This window comes from Ochotona curzoniae, unplaced genomic scaffold (assembly GCF_017591425.1).
Source record: "Ochotona curzoniae isolate NIBS_2020 unplaced genomic scaffold, NIBS_Ocur_1.0 scaffold_4937, whole genome shotgun sequence".
NCBI lineage: Eukaryota > Metazoa > Chordata > Mammalia > Lagomorpha > Ochotonidae > Ochotona > Ochotona curzoniae.
In genome coordinates this window covers 4,709,883-4,728,016 of record NW_024467126.1, presented here as the reverse complement: position 1 = coordinate 4,728,016, position 18,134 = coordinate 4,709,883, and the positions used below count along the sequence as shown (strand labels likewise).

At 62.1% G+C, this 18,134-nt stretch overlaps 1 protein-coding gene across 4 annotated transcripts in view; it reads left to right on the top strand.

Annotated features, from left to right (window-relative positions):
• The first annotated feature begins 5,870 nt into the window (after positions 1–5,870).
• Positions 5,871–18,134, top strand: part of PPFIA1 (PTPRF interacting protein alpha 1) — an 82,816-nt gene continuing 70,552 nt past the window's right edge. For all 4 annotated transcript variants that reach the window (XM_040970659.1, XM_040970658.1, XM_040970657.1 and 1 more), the window contains exons 1-2: positions 5,871–5,927; positions 6,709–6,972. In XM_040970659.1, coding sequence (XP_040826593.1) covers positions 6,709–6,972 — 264 coding nt within the window. In that variant the 5' untranslated portion in view covers positions 5,871–5,927. The remainder of the gene's footprint in view (positions 5,928–6,708; positions 6,973–18,134) is intronic.

Below are 18,134 nucleotides of genomic sequence, written 5' to 3'. Positions count from 1 at the left end.
GGCTCACCACGTCCCTGCCACCTGCGCCATGCTTTGCTTACACCTGTTGCTCGCCCGCCAGCTCCCCTGCACACTGCTGTGTCCGCAGAAAAAGTCCATGTCATCTGGGAGCTGCTGGACGCCCACAGTGCCCCCCGCGTCAGTTCCTGGTCTCCTAAAGACCCTGTCCTTCCAACCGGGGCCCACTCAGAACCCAGGCTGGCTTCATCCTGCCAGCCTTCGTTGTGTGTCATTGAAGAACACTCAAAGTCATAGTGTGGGGACCTAGGGTGGGTGTCTACACCTGCCTTCTGGAGACACATACGATTTGCTTAATGATTGGGGTGTACCCGGGCAGCTCTTCCCCTGGCTGCGGGGTCACCTAGGACACTGTTAGGGGCACTGAGTGTGTGGGGCAGCCATATCTTCCCTCCCACACTGCTGTCCACAGAGCCCCGAGTCGGACCCAGAGCCCTGCCCCATGAGCCTCACCTGGGGCCTCCGGCGTGGTCTGCCACGGCTGTCATTGCCCCTGGCACCCTGGGCTTGTTCTGTGGGGCCTGCGGAAGTCGTGGCAGGTACAAAGACCTGCCTCAGGCACACCTTTCCCATGCCCAGCCCGCTCGGTCCTCCTAGGTGCCCAGTAGATCCTGGCACTGTAAATGAGCAGGTCTGCTGCGGGTGAGGCTGATCCGTCTGACCTGGGCTGGAGTGGCCTGCAGGGCCGGCTGGGTCACAGTGAACGACCAGCCAGCTGGTGGGGAGGAATGACAGCCACGTCTCATCGTCGCTGGCCTCAGGCGACAGGCGAGTCACAGCCTTGCCACCTTGGTTAGCGGGAGCCCTGTGGAGAGCCATAGCCGCGTCCCTCTGAGGGGGGACAACAGGGAGCCCCACGGCTGTGCGCTCCGCAGCCGGGCTGGGAGCTCCGCCAGCCTTCTCCTGGGCTGCAGTTCTTGGAACTCCCCGCGGTGGCAGGAATCCTGGCTGGCGGGGGGCCCCAAGCGGCCCGACTGCCGACCTGGACATGGTGAGGGTGCCACTTCTTCCACGCACAGCTCAGCGCCCGGCCTAGGCCTCTGGCCGCCTCTGTCCGGCACGTGCCGCGTTTCCGTCCGGCTGAGGAGGCAGGGAAGCGGTGCCCCCCCCCCCGCCCAAGAAACCCGCTTCATTTCCCCTTCTTTGCGCTGCCACTCAGTGAGCCCCAGTTCTCAGAAGGCGAGCTGGAGGCGTGGGGACTGTGTTCACGCCAGGGCAGGGCAGAGACGCCGCAGGTGCCGGTTCCGGGCACGAGGCACCGAGGGGTCTGAGCTGGCTGGCTGTGGGACAGAGTTCTGCACGGCTGCTGAGCCGACCCACACCTCAGTGGCACTGAAAACACGAGTGTGAGGAGCACGCGACGTGTGAGACTTAACGCCCATCCGAGACACCACATGCCCACACCACGAAGAGAGCCTGCAGTCTGGATAAAGACGTGAGATGCCACGGGGCACAGGGGCAGGCTGCTGTGTGTGGCACGGACCGCCGACCACGTAGCAACAAGGCACCCACCCGCAGAGCAGGCAGCTGGCCTTGCGAGCGTGGGCTGCAGCGCCCGGCTCCCGGGCCCTGCCAACACAGGCCCTGGGAGGCAGCGGGCGGTGATGGCACAGTGCCCATCAGTCTCCCAACTTGAGACAGACACTCACCTTGTTGAGAATCACCAATTGGACTCTTCCTCCACCCTCCCCATCCCCCACCCTAGCCAGGCATGGTTTTTATTCATTCCTGAAAGACATGGCTGCGTAAGACATACACAGCCCAGAGGTCTTCAGAGGAGTTGCAGGGTCTGGCTTCTTACTGCCCCAACCCAAGATGTTCAGATAAGATGATCCACTGTTACACTGTGTGAACAGACTTCAATCACAAAAATACGCGTGTGGTGTAGCGTGTTAAGCCACCACCTGCAGCACTGGCATTTCATATGGAAAGTGGTTCAAGTCCCAGCCCTGATCCAGCCCCCTGCTAATGTGCCTGGGAAGGCAGTCGAGGATGGTCCAAGTCCTTGGGCCCCTGCACCGCGTGGGAGACCTGGAGGAAGCTCCTGGCTCCTGGCTTTGATTAATCTCAGATCTGGCCATTGCGGCCGCTTGGGGAGCGAATCAACGAACGGAAGATCTTTTTCTGTCTCTCCTCCTCTCTGTATGTTTGCCTTTCCAGTAAAAATCGATACATCTTTAAAAAAAAAAAAAAAAGAAATGTTTACTCATTAAAGAAAAGTCCACTTGGACTGGGCCACAGGCAGCGTCTGGCTGCTCGTTTATCCTTGAGGCGAGGCACGCAGGATACAAAGGTCACTCTAGCAGTGGTTACTGAGCGCCCAGCTCCGCGCATGACCCAAGTGCCCCTTCCTGGCCCCTCTGCCCTGTGGACCCACTCAGTGCCCACTCTGCCTGCTCTGGGGAATAGCACTTGGACAAACCCTCAAGCCCCCTCTGTGGGGGGCAGTTTTGAGTGGTGAAGGTATTTCGTGGGCCAGCTAGAGCTCCCGGTGGGGCAGCGGCAGCAGCAGAGCCGTGCACCCCAGGGGTCAGTCCAGAAGCCGTCGGCCTGCTGCTAGGGGGTCAGTCCAGAAGCCGTCGGCCTGCTCCTAGCCCCCCTGCCCTGCCCCCTGGATGCCGCTCCAGCCCGCTCTGTGTGGGGACTCATTAGCAGTGACGACTCACCGGGATGACTCATCGTGGGCGGCGGCAGGGCCAAGAGCAGGCACTGCGCACAGCGGCCACCAGCCAGCCAGGCAGGTTCAAGGTGCCAGGCTGTCGCCCACACACTTCCGTCCACTTCAGACACCTTGACCTTCGGCTGCGAGTGATGGCGCCCCCTGCCCTAGGCCTCGGCAGCTTCCTCTGAGCCCCTCTGCACCACCTCTCCGTGTTCATATTCAGCTCATTTCCCTAAGAGAGCATTTCCCTCCTTCTCTTCATTGTGGGAATGATTTTGCTTACTGAGATAGAGAAATCTCAGAGAAACAGTGGGGTCTCCCTGGAAGCATGAGGGGCCGTCTTGTCCCTCGGGGTCTCAAGGCAGCTGCTGTGGTCCCAGGCATCGAGGGCAGAGTTCCAGAGAACGATGGTCCTGACCATTCTTTCTTTCACTGAAGAAGAAAATCCCAGAAAACTTCACACACTCTTCCGGTATGCCACAGATGAGAGCAGGGCCCCCCACTGCTGCGACATCGCGCAGCGCCCACCAGGGCCCTGGCGTTCGCAAGTACAGCACTAGCCAACTGAGCTAACATCCCACATGGGCATCGGTTCGTGTCCCGGCTGTTCCACTTCCCTTCCAGCTCCCTGCCTGTGGCCTGGGAAAACAGCCAAGGATGACCCAAAGCCTTGGGATCCTGCACCGGCAAGGGAGACCTGGAAGAAGCTCCTGCCTCCTGGCTTTGGATCGGCTCAGCTCCAGCTGTTCTGGCCAGTTGGGGAATGAACCAGCAGATGGAAGATTGTTGTGTCTCTCTTCTCTGTATCTCTTCCTTTCAAGCTTTTTGCTTGAATAATATCAATATCAAATAATATCAATCTTAAAAGAAAAAAATAGCGGCCAGGCCCGGAGGCAGGCCATCTGTCTCCGACGTCCGGCCTCTGCACATGGGCGGGAGTGTCCGTCACTGAGGACAAAGGTGACAGGCCCAGGAGCCGGCACCGAGCGCCACTGCCGGCCGGAGACAGCGCGTGGGTCACATCACCCTGCTTGCAGAGGCGAGGCGGGGCTGGAGGTCAGGCAGGGGGGTGAATGTCTCGCCCCAGGCGGAGGCAGAGATAAGCATGAGCAGGTGCCCGTGTCCCCCGAGAACAGGGGCTCCCTCTGCCCTCTCCTCGCTGTGCCAGTAGTACATGCTGCTTGGCATCTCCGGGTGATGAACCCTGGGAAGCCGTCGAGAGAGGCAAGTTGCAAACTTGTGCATAATTACATACACCCATGAGACTAAAGTCATTGCACCTTCGCAGGAGGCCAGGACGGGCCCCGGGGGCCAGCGACTTCCTGAGCTATGCCAAGGTGATGAACAGCACCCAGACAAGGCAGCTGGTACAGGGCTACCACGCCTGTGGTGGGCCTCAGGACTCAGCGCCCTGGCCGCCCATCACTGACACAAGCGTAGGAGAGAGATCTTCCATTGTCTCCAAATGGCCACAACAGCCATTCCAATCCAGGAAGCTAGGACTCTGGGCTCCCACATGGGTGCAGAGGCTCTTGCACTGGGCCTGTTCCACTGCCTTCGCAGGAGCCTTAGCAGGGAGTTGGAGCAGCCAGGACCTGGCCTATACAGAGGGCACTGGTGTCACAGGTGGCAGTTTACTGGACCAGACTTCAGGAACACACGTGGAGCATGTGGTGAGCCCGCAACGGCCCGGGTCCTCAGCCCAGGGCAGCTGACACCTCGCTGGGGAGTGTCCACGTGGCACCGGCCACCACAGAATCCAGCTCCAGCTCACAGGGCCTCACAGAGATGCAACATGCCTGCTGGGTCTGTCCACAGGGAAAGGAGAAGTCTGGCTCCTGGCAAAGCCGAGTCCAGGGTCACCTTCATTTTTATTCTTTTGTTTAGGTTAACGGCCTGGAAGGAGGCCTGGTGACCACCAGAGTCGTAAATACACAGATTTACAGAAAGAATGACATAATCTTCCATTCGCTGGCTCACTCCCCAAACACCCAGAGCTGAGCTGGTTCAAAGCCAGGAGCCAGGAGCTCCATCTAGGTCTCCCATGTGGGTGTAGGGCCCCAAGCACTTGAGCCGTCCTCTGCTGATTTCCCAGGCCACAAGCAGGGAGCTGGAGCAGCAGTGGGACAGCCGGAATTCCCATATGGGATGCCAGCACTGCACTGCAGGGTTAGGGTTATCATGCCATAGTGCCAGCCACAAATTCTGTAATCTTCATCAAGTGAGAATGGTGCTGCAGAGGCCCACAAGTGGACGGAGACGTGTGGGAGTCTGGTGGGAGGAGACGTTGAGAGGCAGTTCCTGCTCTTGACCAGCTTACACAGGGAGCCAAGCTGTCCGCTGGGGATCGCCCTACCGTAGCCCCGGTTCTCAGCTCAGTGCCCCAGCAGCACCCAGTGGTCAGCGGGGCCGGGCAGTGATGCCCTGAGGGTTCGGTGTGTTCTGCCAGCCAGCAGGGCCCTGGGCGACAGCATGGGTGGAGCTCTCCCAGGAGCCTAGAAACCCAACGCTGCTGGCCAGAGACGGCTGTGGTGGGGACCCTGCGTCCTCTCCACTGCCCTGGGGAGCAGTGGGGCTGGGACTGGCGCCCGAAGCCGCAGCTCGCTCCCTGCGCCCGGGTCAGGACAGCAGCAAGGCGGCAGCCTCAGGCCACCACAGGCCCCACGCAGCCCCAGGACGTGACCGGGCTCGCCTCTGCCTCCCAGGCCGACACCGGGCTGGTCCCTGGCTCCTGGGCCGGGACTGGATTCGCCCCAGGCAGTCCCAGGCCGACCGGGCTAGGTCCCATGCAGCCCCCGGCCGCCCCAGGACGTGACCGGGCTCGCCCCTGCCTCCCAGGCCACGCCCCGGCTCGCCCCCGGCTCCCGTCCACCTCCTCCCTGTGGGCAGCAGGAACCCAGCACCAGCCCGGGAGCGCCCACCTCGGACCGCGCCTCCCCACCTGCAGCTCGGGCCCCGAGCCACACCTGGGCGGGGCTCCCGCCGGCGCAGCCAATCAGCGGCCGGCGGCCGGCGGCGCCTGCGCGCTGGCGGGCCCCCTCCTCCCCGGGCCGGCGCTGACGCCACGCCGACGCGCCGGACGTCGGGCACGTTGACGCCGGCGACGCGCCGCCGGGCCCGCTCCTCCTGCGCTCTCGGCCAGTGTCCGGCCGACGGGCGGCGGGCCCCGGGGCCGCGGCGCGGGGCGGGCGCGAGCTGCCTGGGTCGGCCCCCGGAGCCTCGTCGCCCGCAGCCGCCGGCGAGCAAGGTGAGGCGCGGGGCCGCCGGCGCGGGCGCCCGGCTGCGGGGCGCGGGGAGCCGGGTGCGGGCCGCGGAGCCCCGCGCTCGGGCCGGCCATGGGGGCTGCGCGCTCGGACGCGCGGGCGGCTTCCCGGCTCGGAGCGCTTAGAGGTCACGGAGCGGCGCCGCCGGGCTCCTCCTCGGCCGGGAGCCGGTGTCACCGGGCCCCGAGGTCCTGCGGGGGACACCTAACAGCTTCTCACCTTTCGCTCCCCCTCCGTTCCAGCCTGGCCCTGTTTTCCATTGTGGAATTTCCACACCCCCCACCCGCCTCCGCCGCCTCCTCCTCCTCCGCGGGGCTGTACGTGCAGAAAACACCTCTCCCAGCCCTTCCCGGAGCCCGGTTCCCGGGAGTGCTGGCCAAATGCAGCCCAAGAATTCGGGGAGCGTGGCCGCCCATGTTCCCCGGGAGATGCGGGATGCGCTCTGGGACTTGTCCTGCTCGCCGTGCGCGCCGCCGCCTCCTCTCCGTCCTCCTCTTCCTCCCGCTCTGCTTTGCCGGCAAAGTGCACTGCTTCTTTTTGCCTTTCTCTTTCCCCAGCCGGAAAACAGGAAAAAGTAATCGTAATGACAAAAATGAGGGAACAGAAGCGCACTTGGGGCTCAGCACCGAGAAAGGGGCCCGCAGGTGCTCAGCCGTCGTTGCGCGCTGCGGGGTCCTGGCGCTGAACCCTGGCCGCGGGCTTGTCAGCCAGGGACACCTGTGGGGTCGTGCCGCCCCCTGACGCCTCTGGCTCTTTGCTTCTTAGATGATGTGTGAGGTGATGCCGACCATCAACGAGGCCGAGGGCCCCCCGGGCGGCGCTGGCAGCCACGGGACCGGCTCCCCTTCCCAGCCGGACGCCGAATCCCATTTCGAGCAGCTGATGGTCTCCATGCTGGAAGAGAGAGACCGTCTGCTGGACACGCTGCGGGAGACGCAGGAAACGCTGGCGCTCACCCAGGGCAAGCTGCACGAGGTTGGCCACGAGCGGGACTCGCTGCAGAGACAGCTCAACACGGCCCTCCCGCAGGTACGGCCACCCAGGGCCTTCGGGATGTCTTGGGGCTGCGGGCTGCGTGTCCGCCATTTAGGAAAGGACGGCCTCTGATGTTTGTGGGCACGTGCGGTGTGGGGGGTGGCCGGCTGGAAGCCCGCAGCCCGGGGTGGGGGAGCACTCCATTGCTCTGGGCACATCTTGGGGAACGTGCCAAAGTGCCTTCCAGCCGTCCGTGCAGACTGGAGCCCGGAGCTTCCAGCTGCGCGGCAGGGCTGGCCTTGCCCGTGTCGGCTGGGTCATGCCTCTGGGGAGCCAGGAGACGGAGGTGAGGCCGGAGGTGAGGCCAAGGAACGGCGCTCTGGGAGATGGGGCACTTGCTGTTTCTCAGTGTGCTGTCTTCAGCCGCTTCCTGTGGAGGGCAGTGGGAGTCTCAGGGCAGGTGTTACGTGTGCGGAGAACAGGGCGGGCACCCAGGGCAGCATGGGAGACGGTCGCCATGCGGGTGCCGCGTCAGGTCCCCGGCAGGTGCCTCCACGGTGTGTCGGCGGCTGTGCGCGTCTCAGTGTGTTTCTTCACCGCAGCCATTCCGAGACAGGCAGGCTGTCGGCAGCTGTCGGCAGCTGTGGTGGAATCTAGTTTTTTTCGAATCACCGGGGTGGTTGCCCGTCAGGTTTTAATGCGGACAGGTGTTCAGGAACTGGCCAGCCTGTCTCCTAGTACTGTTTGTAACTTTTTGGTAGTTTGTGGTTGTTGTATCTGTTTTCGTGTCACTTAAGGGACACGTAGAGCAGTGGGTCATTCCTGCACTTGCTAAGGCCGTTATTGGAAAGGGGGCACGGGGACGGTCGTGGGGCACGGGCACGGTCGTGGGGCACGGGGCCCGGTCGTGGGAACAGGGCACAGTCATGGGCACAGTCGTGGGACACGGGGCACAGTTGTGGGACATGGGGCATGCTCGTGGGGCGTGTGGCACAGTCGTGGGACATGGGGCACAGTCGGGGGCGTGGGGCACAGTCGGGGCCACAGTTGGCCTGCGGCAGCAGCCCTGTAGGAACCAGCCCATGAACTTGTTCCTTCTTTCCTGGAATCTGGCGTCTTCGGCGACTGTGTGACCAGATGAGCAGGTCAGAGTGTGCGTTGGAAAACCTCGCCGACACACAGTGCCTGGCAGGAAGTGAGTCTTGGCGATCTCGTCACAAAGTGGACGCAGTTGCTCAGGTGCCACACATCCGGAAGCTGTGCATCACCAGGGCCATGGCGTGGGCCCGTCCCCACCTGCCGACTCTGGGCCGTGGCGTGGGGCCCATCCTCACCTGCCGATGCTGGGTCGTGGCGTGGGTCCTGTCCCCACCCACCAACACTGGGCCGTGGCGTGGGCCTGGCCCCACCTGCCAATGCTGGGCCGTGGTATGGGTCCTGTCCCCACCTGCCGACTCTGGGCCGTGGCGTGGGCCTGTCCCCACCCGCCAATGCTGGGCTGCGGGGGCATGAGGGGTCCACTGGCTGTGGGGCTGTACCCTCCTTGATCTAGTGATAGTGTCATGTTAGTGCGTTGTCACAGCATGTCTGTTCTCGAGAGAGCGGGTTATGGGAGCCTGCTGGTTGCCGGAGCAGGTTAGGTGTGGGTTGGTTATGGAAGCGGGTTAGTTATGGTGGCATGATCTAGTTGCTGCTGTGGGAATGGGTTGGTTGTGGGAGCAGGTTGGGTGTCGGCGAGTGGGTTGGTTAGAGGAAGAGTGGGTTAGGCAGCAGCAGAAGAGGAACGGACACCTGGGATTCCTGGAGCCGCCCGCCGCCCGCCGCCCGCCCGCCGCCCGCCGCCCGCCTCCTTCAGGGGCTGCGATCTGCGCCTGCGCAGCGACAGCAGGCTGTTGGTTTGTCTCTTGATTCTCTCCATCTGTGTTCTGTCCCCAGGGCCGTCCAGTCACCCACGCTCTGTCCCCCAAGGGCTGTCTGGTCGCCCACGCTCTGTCCCTGGGGCCATCCCGGTCATCCACGCTCTGTCCCTCGAGGGCCGTCCCGGTCACCCACACTCTGTCCCCTGGGCTGTCCGGTCGTCCGCATTCTGTCCCCAGGGCCGTCCAGTCACCCACGCTCTGTCCCCCAAGGGCTGTCCAGTCGTCCGCGCTCTGTCCCCCAGGCCGTCCGGTCGTCTGTGCTCTGTCCCCCAGGCTGTCCCGGTTGTCTGCGCTCTGTCCCCCAAGGGCTGTCCCGGTCGTCTGCGCTCTGTCCCCAGGGCTGTCCGGTCATCCGCGCTCTGTCCCCAGGCCGTCTGGTTGTCCGTGCCCTGTCCCCAGGGCTGTCCCGGTTGTCCGCGCTCTGTCCCCCAGGCTGTCCCGGTCCTCCGTGCTCTGTCCCCAGGGCTGTCTGGTCACCCACGCTCTGTCCCTGGGGCCATCCCGGTCATCCACACTCTGTCCCTCGAGGGCCGTCCCCGGTCACCCACACTCTGGCCCCCCGGCTGCCCCGGTCGTCCGCACTCTGTCCCCTGGGCTGTCCGGTTGTCCGTGCTCTGGCCCCCGGGCTGTCCCGGTCGTCCGTGCTCTGTCCCCAGGGCTGTCTGGTCGTCCTTGCTCTGGCCCCTGGCCCGGAGGCGAGGCATGGTGTTGGGTGTGCAGTGCGCAGTGCCCTCTGTGGTCTGCTCACATTCAGGTCTGTGCGGATGCGTGTCTGTTGGAGGCCCAGTGATGGGTGGGACGGGTGAGTGAAGGCCTGTTTCTGTCCCTGCCTGGTTGATGGACCCTGCCAGAGTGAGGCACTTGTGCCGGTCTGTACCCCCTGTGCCAGCAGCTGCCACCTCGTGTGTTCTCCAGCGTGTAGTGTCATTGTCGGCGGGTTGGGCGGCTGTGGTGCGCACGCAGGGGCGGAGCTTGCCCGCTGTGCCGCTCAGTCTTTTGGGTGTCTGTTGCCCATTTGTGGCTGTAGGTGACACCTGAGGATACGTGTGTGGGAACACGTCGGTGGTCATGTCGTGTGTGTGCCTGCCTCGTGGCCTTTCCACGCAGTGCGGTGCGGCTGGCCAGTCCTTCTGGGACTGTGGAGGAAGTCAGCCAGGCCGAGTTCCCCAGGACAGCCCCGAGCGCTCTGCTGGTGACAAAGCTGTGCGTCGCTTTGTTCTGGTTCCTTTTTTTGAAGAGATTTATTGTTTGAAGGCAGAGCTGGAGAGGGACACAGGCAGAGAGATGTCGTTTGTGCTCTGGCTCGCTCCGGAGCTAGGTCTGCCTGAAGCCAGGAGCCGTGACCTCTGCCTCAGGCTCCCATGCAGGTCAGGGATGTTAACAGAAACCTAGATTCAAAGTGGAGCACCAGGGCCTGCTGCAGTAGCCTAGTGGCTAAATCCCCACCTTGCACGCACCCAGATCCCACATGGGCACTGGTTCATGTTCCAGCTGCTCCACTTCCCATCCAGCTCCCTGCTTGTGGCCTGGGAGAGCAGCCGAACACGGCGCAGTTCTTAGGCCCTGCACCTGTGGGGAGGCCTGGCGGGAGCGCCCGGCTCCTGACTTTGATTGATCCCCTCTGACTGTTGTGGACACTTTGGGCGTGGACAGAGATCTTCCTCTGTGTAACGCATCTTTAAGAAAAACAAACAGGAAAGAAAGCGGCCCTCGGGACTCTGAGCAGCAGTCCGCTGCGATGCTGGCGCTGCGGCGAGGCCTGGCCCGCTGTGCCACAGCCCCGGCCCCCTCTCTGCCGTCTGAGGTTGACGTGTTCATGCTGGGAGGCACGGGCTGTGTCTCGTGTGTGTGTGTGTGTGTGTGTGTGTGATAATTTTGACGGATTTAAGTGTTATTCAGAAGGTGAGGAGATGGCTGGTCCTTGGGGAGTCTGGAGGTGGAAGGTGGGACAGGGGAACATTTCTGTGGAAGAGCGTGCTTGCCCGCTGCCCACCAAGCTGCCCGTCTTCCTGTGGTCTTGGGAAGGGAGATGACGTCCGCCCGAGGTCCCCGCGAGGGAAGCAGGTCTGGAGGAGGGGTCGCTCTGTTGGTTGATAGATGTGTCGGTGAGCAGGCTGAGCTGGCTGCCTCCCGTCCCGTTTCATTCCGCCCTCAGGGGTCTCCAGCTCCAGGTCAGGGTTGCCACAGGGCACGGATGCCCCACACCTCCTGCTCTTACTTTCCGCTGGCCGCCCGGGGCTCGGAGCCCTCTCCCGTCCGACGCATCCCCCGTGGGCCGGAGAACATCCACTAGGCGCCGGTGTCCCTGCGGCTTCAGCCTTGCTCTGAGCAGCTGGCTTCTTGGCACAAGAGTCCACGGGTGTCCTGATCATGCCGTGGGTGGCCGAGGCCAGACCACACGCCCTCAGGCTCTGGTCCCCGAGAGATGCTGACGTGTCCGAAGCCAGCATGAGGCGGAAGGACGTGCCGCTCGCTGACAGTGACGTCACTGTTGGCCTTCCACACAGCAGGTGCCGCAGCCGGCCCAGGGAGCCAGCTGTGCCTGGCCTGGGGAGGCTCCCTGGGCCCCAGTGTAGCCCACCCCAGAGTCTTTATTCACGTGGAGCCGGTCAGCCCAGTGCCGTGTGTTGGTGGGACTGCAGCGTGCTGGTCTGTTCCTGGACTCCCCTGCCCGTGGCGGAGACCCGTGGTCGCAGTGCTGTAACGTGCCTTGAGGGCTGCTCCTTCAACCCTTTGACTTCAAGTTTCCCTTCATGTTGGCCCTCTGCATGTTCAGATAAACCACAGAACCCAGTTGGCAACATCTTCCAAAAATGTGCTGGGATTTTAATTAGTATTGCATCAACCTGTGGACCATTGTGGGGAGGAAATGACACCTTTCTTGTATTAGCTTTATAATATATGAACATGAAATGACTTTATATAATACTCTGTACTTTATGTAGGGTGTGTACCTATAATTATGTTTGTTAACAGATATCTGGTATTTTTGATTCCATCATAACTTACGTCTTTAAGCTACATATTGGTATTATTGATTTATAGAGATAGAACTGATTCACTTATTAATTGTTTATTTGAAAGGCAGAGTGGCAGAAGGAGAGGTTGTTGACCAGGGCTGGACCAAGCCAGTGACACTGGCCTGGTCTGTTGTGGGCCTGGCCGGGTCCACGCACAGCCCCAGCTGTCCTCCGCTGCCTCCCAGACCTCTGAGCTGGGGGCTGGGACTCAAGTTGGTACTCCTGTGCGGGACTTCAGAGTGCCCTGACGGGTTCCTCTGTCATGCCGCCATGGTGGTCCAGAGCTGACCCATGCACACGTGGGGTTTCCTCCCGCTGCAGCTGCAGTCCTCTGCCTCAGTGCCCTGGGGAGGACGGGGTGGGAGTGACCACTGTCCCCCAGCACCCAGCTACAGTCCTCTGCCTCACTGCCAGGAGCTTCTTCTGGCTCTGCCATGTGAGAGAATCCTTGGGAAGGCTTTGGGCTGTCCTCGACTGCTTTCCCAGGCCACAAGCAGGGAGCTGGATGGGAAGTGGAGCTGCCGGGATTAGAACCAGCACCCATGTGGGATCCCAGCGCTTTCAAGGCAAGGACTTTAGCCCCTAGGCTGCCACACTGGACCCCAATTTAAAAATTTTTAAAAACATTTTGAAAGGTAGAGAGAGAGAGAGAGAGTGCCTTTCATCTGCCAGCCCACTGCCCCAGTGTCTGTGGCAGCGAGGCTGTGCCAGACATGGATGTCAGGAACTCCATGCAGTTCCCCCGGGTGTGCAGGTGCAGGAACCTGGGTAGGAAGCAGGAGAAACTTGAGCCAGGGCCTCACACAGTCTAGGTGGGAGAGCCCCTCGCGGCCTCCGGCTTGGAGCTTAGGGCCCAGGGTCTGGTGTAAGAGGAGAATTCCACATTCAGTCTGCTGTGACACGTTGCTGTCAGACACAGGCGTACTAAAAACCCTGTGTAAAATCACCTCCAGGCCGCGCGTGTGAGCTGTAAGAGGGAGGTGTGTTTACACGTTGGTTGGTTCTGTCTCCAAGCTGGAACTGTGAAACAGTTCCAGATCTGAAAGAACCTGGAACTGGGCACCCCTATCCCCCGGAGCCCAGAGCCAGGCCCCCAATCCCCCCAGAGCTGGGCACCCCTATCCCCCAGAGCCCAGAGCCAGGCCCCCAGTCCTCCTGGAGCCGGGCCCCTCAGTCCCCGAAGAGCTGGACCCCCCCCCCCAGTACCCCTGGAGCCGGGCCCCCAAGTCCCTCCAGAGCCGGGCCCCTCAATCCCCTCAGAGCCGGACCCCCCCCAGTGCCCCTGGGACCGGGCCCCCCATTCTCAGCCCTTGGAGGAGGCTGACTGAAGCGGCAGGTTCCCTCCGTGGTGACAGGTGCGCTGACACCCAGCCCTGGTTCCTCTGCCGCAGTCCAGGTGCTGCCTTTGCCTGAGACCTTGGGCTGTCTTCACCCCCTCCGACTTGTCAGTGTGTGTCTTTTTTGTCACCACGGAGAGTTGATGTTTATTTAGACTTGTCTTCCTAGTTACCTTTGTAAAAGTGAATTATTTTGTTTGATTCAAAAGGCAGGGAGATGAGGAGGAGGGGCAGAGAGCTCTTTCATGTGTCTGGTCACTCGCAGGAGGCCACGGGAGCAGGGGTCCCTGTGGGGGCAATGGGGGCAGGGACCCCAGGGCCGCCCCGTCTTCCAGTGCCTTTCCAGCTGCACCAGCAAGGAGCAGGTGGGAGCTGGGCCAGTACTGCAAGCAGCACCTTGATGCCGGCGCCGGGTGGCAGGTGGTGGCTCGGCCCGCGGGCCTCAGTGCTGGCCCCGTCTGCCCCGCGGCGCCCCATCCCCTTGGGCTTCTGCCGGAGGTTAGCTGTGTGCCTTTTCTCTCTCAGTTCAGTGCAGGGGACTGTCCCTTCTGTGCGCGGCCCTGCCTGCGCATGCGTCATCCCTTCCTTCGGCGTGGTGTCCCGACCTTCCTGTCCCTGGAGGGGTCAGCTTTGGGTGCTGCCATCCTTGCTCAGGCAGCCCAGGCCTCCTCCCGGCTGCTCTCCCTGTCACCCACAGCAGCTGGAGCCGGACTCCGCAGCACGGAGACGGCAGGGCCCATGTGCGTGGTCCTCATCCAGTGCGATGCAGAGGGTGCCAGCCAGGCGCTGGCACTCGGACGGCCACAGGCCCGGCCCCTTCTTGGGAGCTTCTGGCTCAGTGGTGACGCTTTTCCTTTTGTCAGGTACACTGTGGAGGGTGACAGCTGCCTGTAGGCCTCCTTCATGCGCCTGTGTCTGCCAGTGGAGTGTCACACGTGGGTGTGCTGTCTTTCGTTGTGTGTGTGGTTTTTTTGGTTTATTTTTATTGAAAGGCAGATTTACAGCCAGACACAGAGAAGACCCTCCATCCACTGGTTCACTCCCTGAATGGCTGCAACAGCCAGAGCTGAGCCGATATGAAGCCAGGAGCTTCTTTGAGGTCTCCCACATGAGTGCAGGACCCAAGGACTTGGACCGTCCTCTGCTGCTTTCCCAGGCCCAGTAGCCGAGAGCTGGATGGGAAGGGAAGCAGCCAGAACTAGAACCAGTGCCTGGATGCGATGCTGGCACTGTAGCTGGAGGATTCGCTTGTTGAGCCACTACACTGTCCCCACCCCCTCTCTTTTTGTGTGACATATTCATTTGTATTTGAGAGGCCTCTTCTGTCTGCTGGGCCACTTCCTAAGTGGCCTTGACGGGTAGAATTGGACCAAGCCGAAGCCAAGCGCGGGCAACCCCTTCCAGCAGCCCTTGGGTTTGGGCCATCTTTACCCTTTTCCCCTGGTGTTAGCGGGGTGGAGGCAAAGTGGCTGGGAATCCCTGTGCAGTGTCATCTGCCGGCAGCAGCTGGGCCCCCATGCCCCGGGGCTGGCCCTCAGTAGCTCAGTGGTGCCATCTGCCAGCAGAGCTGAGGTGCCCACCTGGGGATTTGGTTTTGAGCAGCCCACTTGGGGCTGCCATTGTGACCAGTGCCAGGTTCCATTTCCCAGGGCGGCTCATGCTTAGTGGTCCTGAAGCCGACCCGGGGACTCTCGAGCTGGTGTCCCTGTGTCAGGTGTGGCCCCGTGTCACAGAGAGGCTGAGCTGGCCCAGTGTGAGGTGTGACCCCGTGTCACAGAGGCGCTGAGCTGGCCCAGTGTGAGGTGTGGCCCCGTGTCACAGAGAGGCTGAGCTGGCCCAGTGTGAAGTGTGGCCCCGTGTCACAGAGAGGCTGAGCTGGCCCAGTGTGAGGTGTGACCCCGTGTCACAGAGAGGCTGAGCTGGCCCAGTGTGAGGTGTGACCCCGTGTCACAGAGAGGCTGAGCTGGCCCAGTGTGAGGCGTGGCCCCGTGTCACAGAGAGGCTGAGCTGGCCCAGTGTGAATGTGACCCCGTGTCACAGAGAGGCTGAGCTGGCCCAGTGTGAATGTGACCCCGTGTCACAGAGAGGCTGAGCTGGCCCAGTGTGAATGTGACCCCGTGTCACAGAGAGGCTGAGCTGGCCCAGTGTGAGGTGTGGCTCCGTGTCACAGAGAGGCTGAGCTGGCCCAGTGTGAGGTGTGACCCCGTGTCACAGAGAGGCTGAGCTGGCCCAGTGTGAGGCGTGGCCCCGTGTCACAGAGAGGCTGAGCTGGCCCAGTGTGAATGTGACCCCGTGTCACAGAGAGGCTGAGCTGGCCCAGTGTGAGGTGTGACCCCGTGTCACAGAGAGGCTGAGCTGGCCCAGTGTGAGGTGTGGCCCCGTGTCACAGAGAGGCTGAGCTGGCCCAGTGTGAATGTGACCCCGTGTCACAGAGAGGCTGAGCTGGCCCAGTGTGAGGTGTGGCTCCGTGTCACAGAGAGGCTGAGCTGGCCCAGTGTGAGGCGTGGCCCCGTGTCACAGAGAGGCTGAGCTGGCCCAGTGTGAGGTGTGACCCTGTGTGACAGAGGCTGCTCTGTCCTTCCTCCCTCCATTCCTTCCTCACTGGCTGGTTTCCCCAGATGCCCCCCGTAGCTGGGTCGGGCCAGAGCCGGAGCCTGGAGCCCAGCCCTGTCTCCCCGCTGGTGGAGAGTCACCCTGTGCTGGGACCCAGGGTGTGTGTGATCAAGGAGTTGGGGTGTTGGGGAGCCTGCACTTGACCCTGGGCACTGCAGTGTGAGGTGACGTGTCTCGGGCTTTACCTACGTGACGCAGCATTTGTGTTCCCTCATGTCTGCATCTTTGACCTTCAGCAAGGGGTCAGCTTGGGTGAATGCCTGTTCTAGCCTCCCAGGGGTGTTGACGAAGACAGGGTGCTTCATGAGGGCTCCCCTGCCCACACCCCGTGTTCGAGGGCTTGCCCTGTGTGGTGTGGACACACTGTGCTGGGGTGAGATGGGGCGCGGCTGGGATGGGGGCGGCTGGGATGGGGGCGGCTGGGATGGGGGCGGCTGGGAGTAGCCCCTGTGAGAATGTTCTCAGGAGGGGGCTCTCCTCCAGGGGCGACTGTGGGCAGCTGTGCAGGTGGCCATGGAGTGTGGGCAGCTGTGCAGGGGACCGTGGAGTGTGGGCAGCTGTGCAGGTGGCTGTGGAGTGTGGGCAGCTGTGCAGGTGGCCGTGGAGTGTGGGCAGCTGTGCAGGTGGCCGTGGACTGTGAGCAGCTGTGCAGGTGGCCGTGGACTGTGGGCAGCTGTGCAGGGGACCGTGGAGTGTGGGCAGCTGTGCAGGTGGCTGTGGAGAGTGGGCAGCTGTGCAGGTGGCCGTGGAGTGTGGGCAGCTGTGCAGGTGGCCGTGGAGAGTGGGCAGCTGTGCAGGGGACCGTGGAGAGTGGGCAGCTGTGCAGGTGGCCGTGGAGTGTGGGCAGCTGTGCAGGGGACCGTGGAGTGTGGGCAGCTGTGCAGGTGGCTGTGGAGAGTGGGCAGCTGTGCAGGTGGCCGTGGGGAGTGGGCAGCTGTGCAGGTGGCCGTGGAGAGTGGGCAGCTGTGCAGGTGGCCGTGGAGAGTGGGCAGCTGTGCAGGTGGCCGTGGAGAGTGGGCAGCTGTGCAGGTGGCCGTGGAGAGTGGGCAGCTGGGCAGGGGGCTGTGGAGAGTGGGCAGCTGTGCAGGGGGCCGTGGACGCAGGGTCTGGCAAGGCTAGTTGTTTTTGCTTATCGTAGTTCTTTTTAACGTGCATTGCAGAGGTGAGAGGTTACAGACCCTCATGTGCACTGGCTAGGGAAGCGGGCAGGGAAGAGGAATGCTGCTGCCTTCCCTTCTGTGTCTGCGGTGGCTGCTCTCGGGTTCCCTGTGGTGAGGGTGTGTCCTGGGGGTACACAGGGGGCGACCCTCAGCTTGCTGCACAGTTGTCCTGGTCCTGATTCTAACCCTCATTGATGGATGCTTACTGCTGGCCTGAGGCCCTCCCGGCAGGGCCATGGCAGTGCCCCCCACTGGAGGCCCTCCCCTCAGGGCCATGGCAGTGCCCCCCACTGGAGGCCCTCCCCTCAGGGCCATGGCAGTGCCCCCCACCGGAGGCCCTCCCCTCAGGGCCATGGCAGTGTCCCCACCTGCCACCACCCTCTTTGGTGAGGGCCAGAGCCGTTGGTTCGGTGAGTACTGTTGGAGCCACAGGGAAGATGTGACAAGGAATGCTTGGCTTTTTATGTTTTTAAGCATTTTAAATTTATTTGAAAGGAGAGAGCAGTATCTTTCATCCTCTGGTCCATAACGAGAGGTGGGGGAGGAAGAGAGAGAGAATATGAACGAATGAGAATGAATGTTCAGTATCTCATCCTGGCTGGCCCAGGTTCAGTCAGGAGCCTAGAACTCCCTTTGGGCCTCTGCCATGGGGAGAGGTGCCCAGCCCCAGGGCCTTCGCCATGGGGAGAGGTGCCCAGCCCCAGGGCCTCCGCCATGGGGAGAGGTGCCCAGCCCCAGGGCCTCCGCCATGGGGAGAGGTGCCCAGCCCCAGGGTCTCCTCCATGGGGAGAGGTGCCCAGGGCCTCCGCCATGGGGAGAGGTGCCCAGCCCCAGGGTCTCCTCCATGGAGGAGAGGTGCCCAGCCCCAGGGTCTCCTCCATGGGGTCAGGTGCCCCAGGGCCTCCCACAGCACAGTAAGAAAGCTGCAACTGAAAGGAGGCCCAAACCTTGAACCAGAGGATGGAACATCTTTCTCTGTTCTCCTCCTCTTTGTATATCTGACTTTCCAATAATAAATAAATAAACCTTTATAAAAAGTTTATTTTGGTGTGAAAAAATGTTGGAATCTGTGCATAGTATTTTTTTAAAGATTTATTTTTATTTATTTATTTGTTCATTTAGTTTTATTGGAAAGGCAAATATACAGAGAGGGGAGACAGAGAGGAA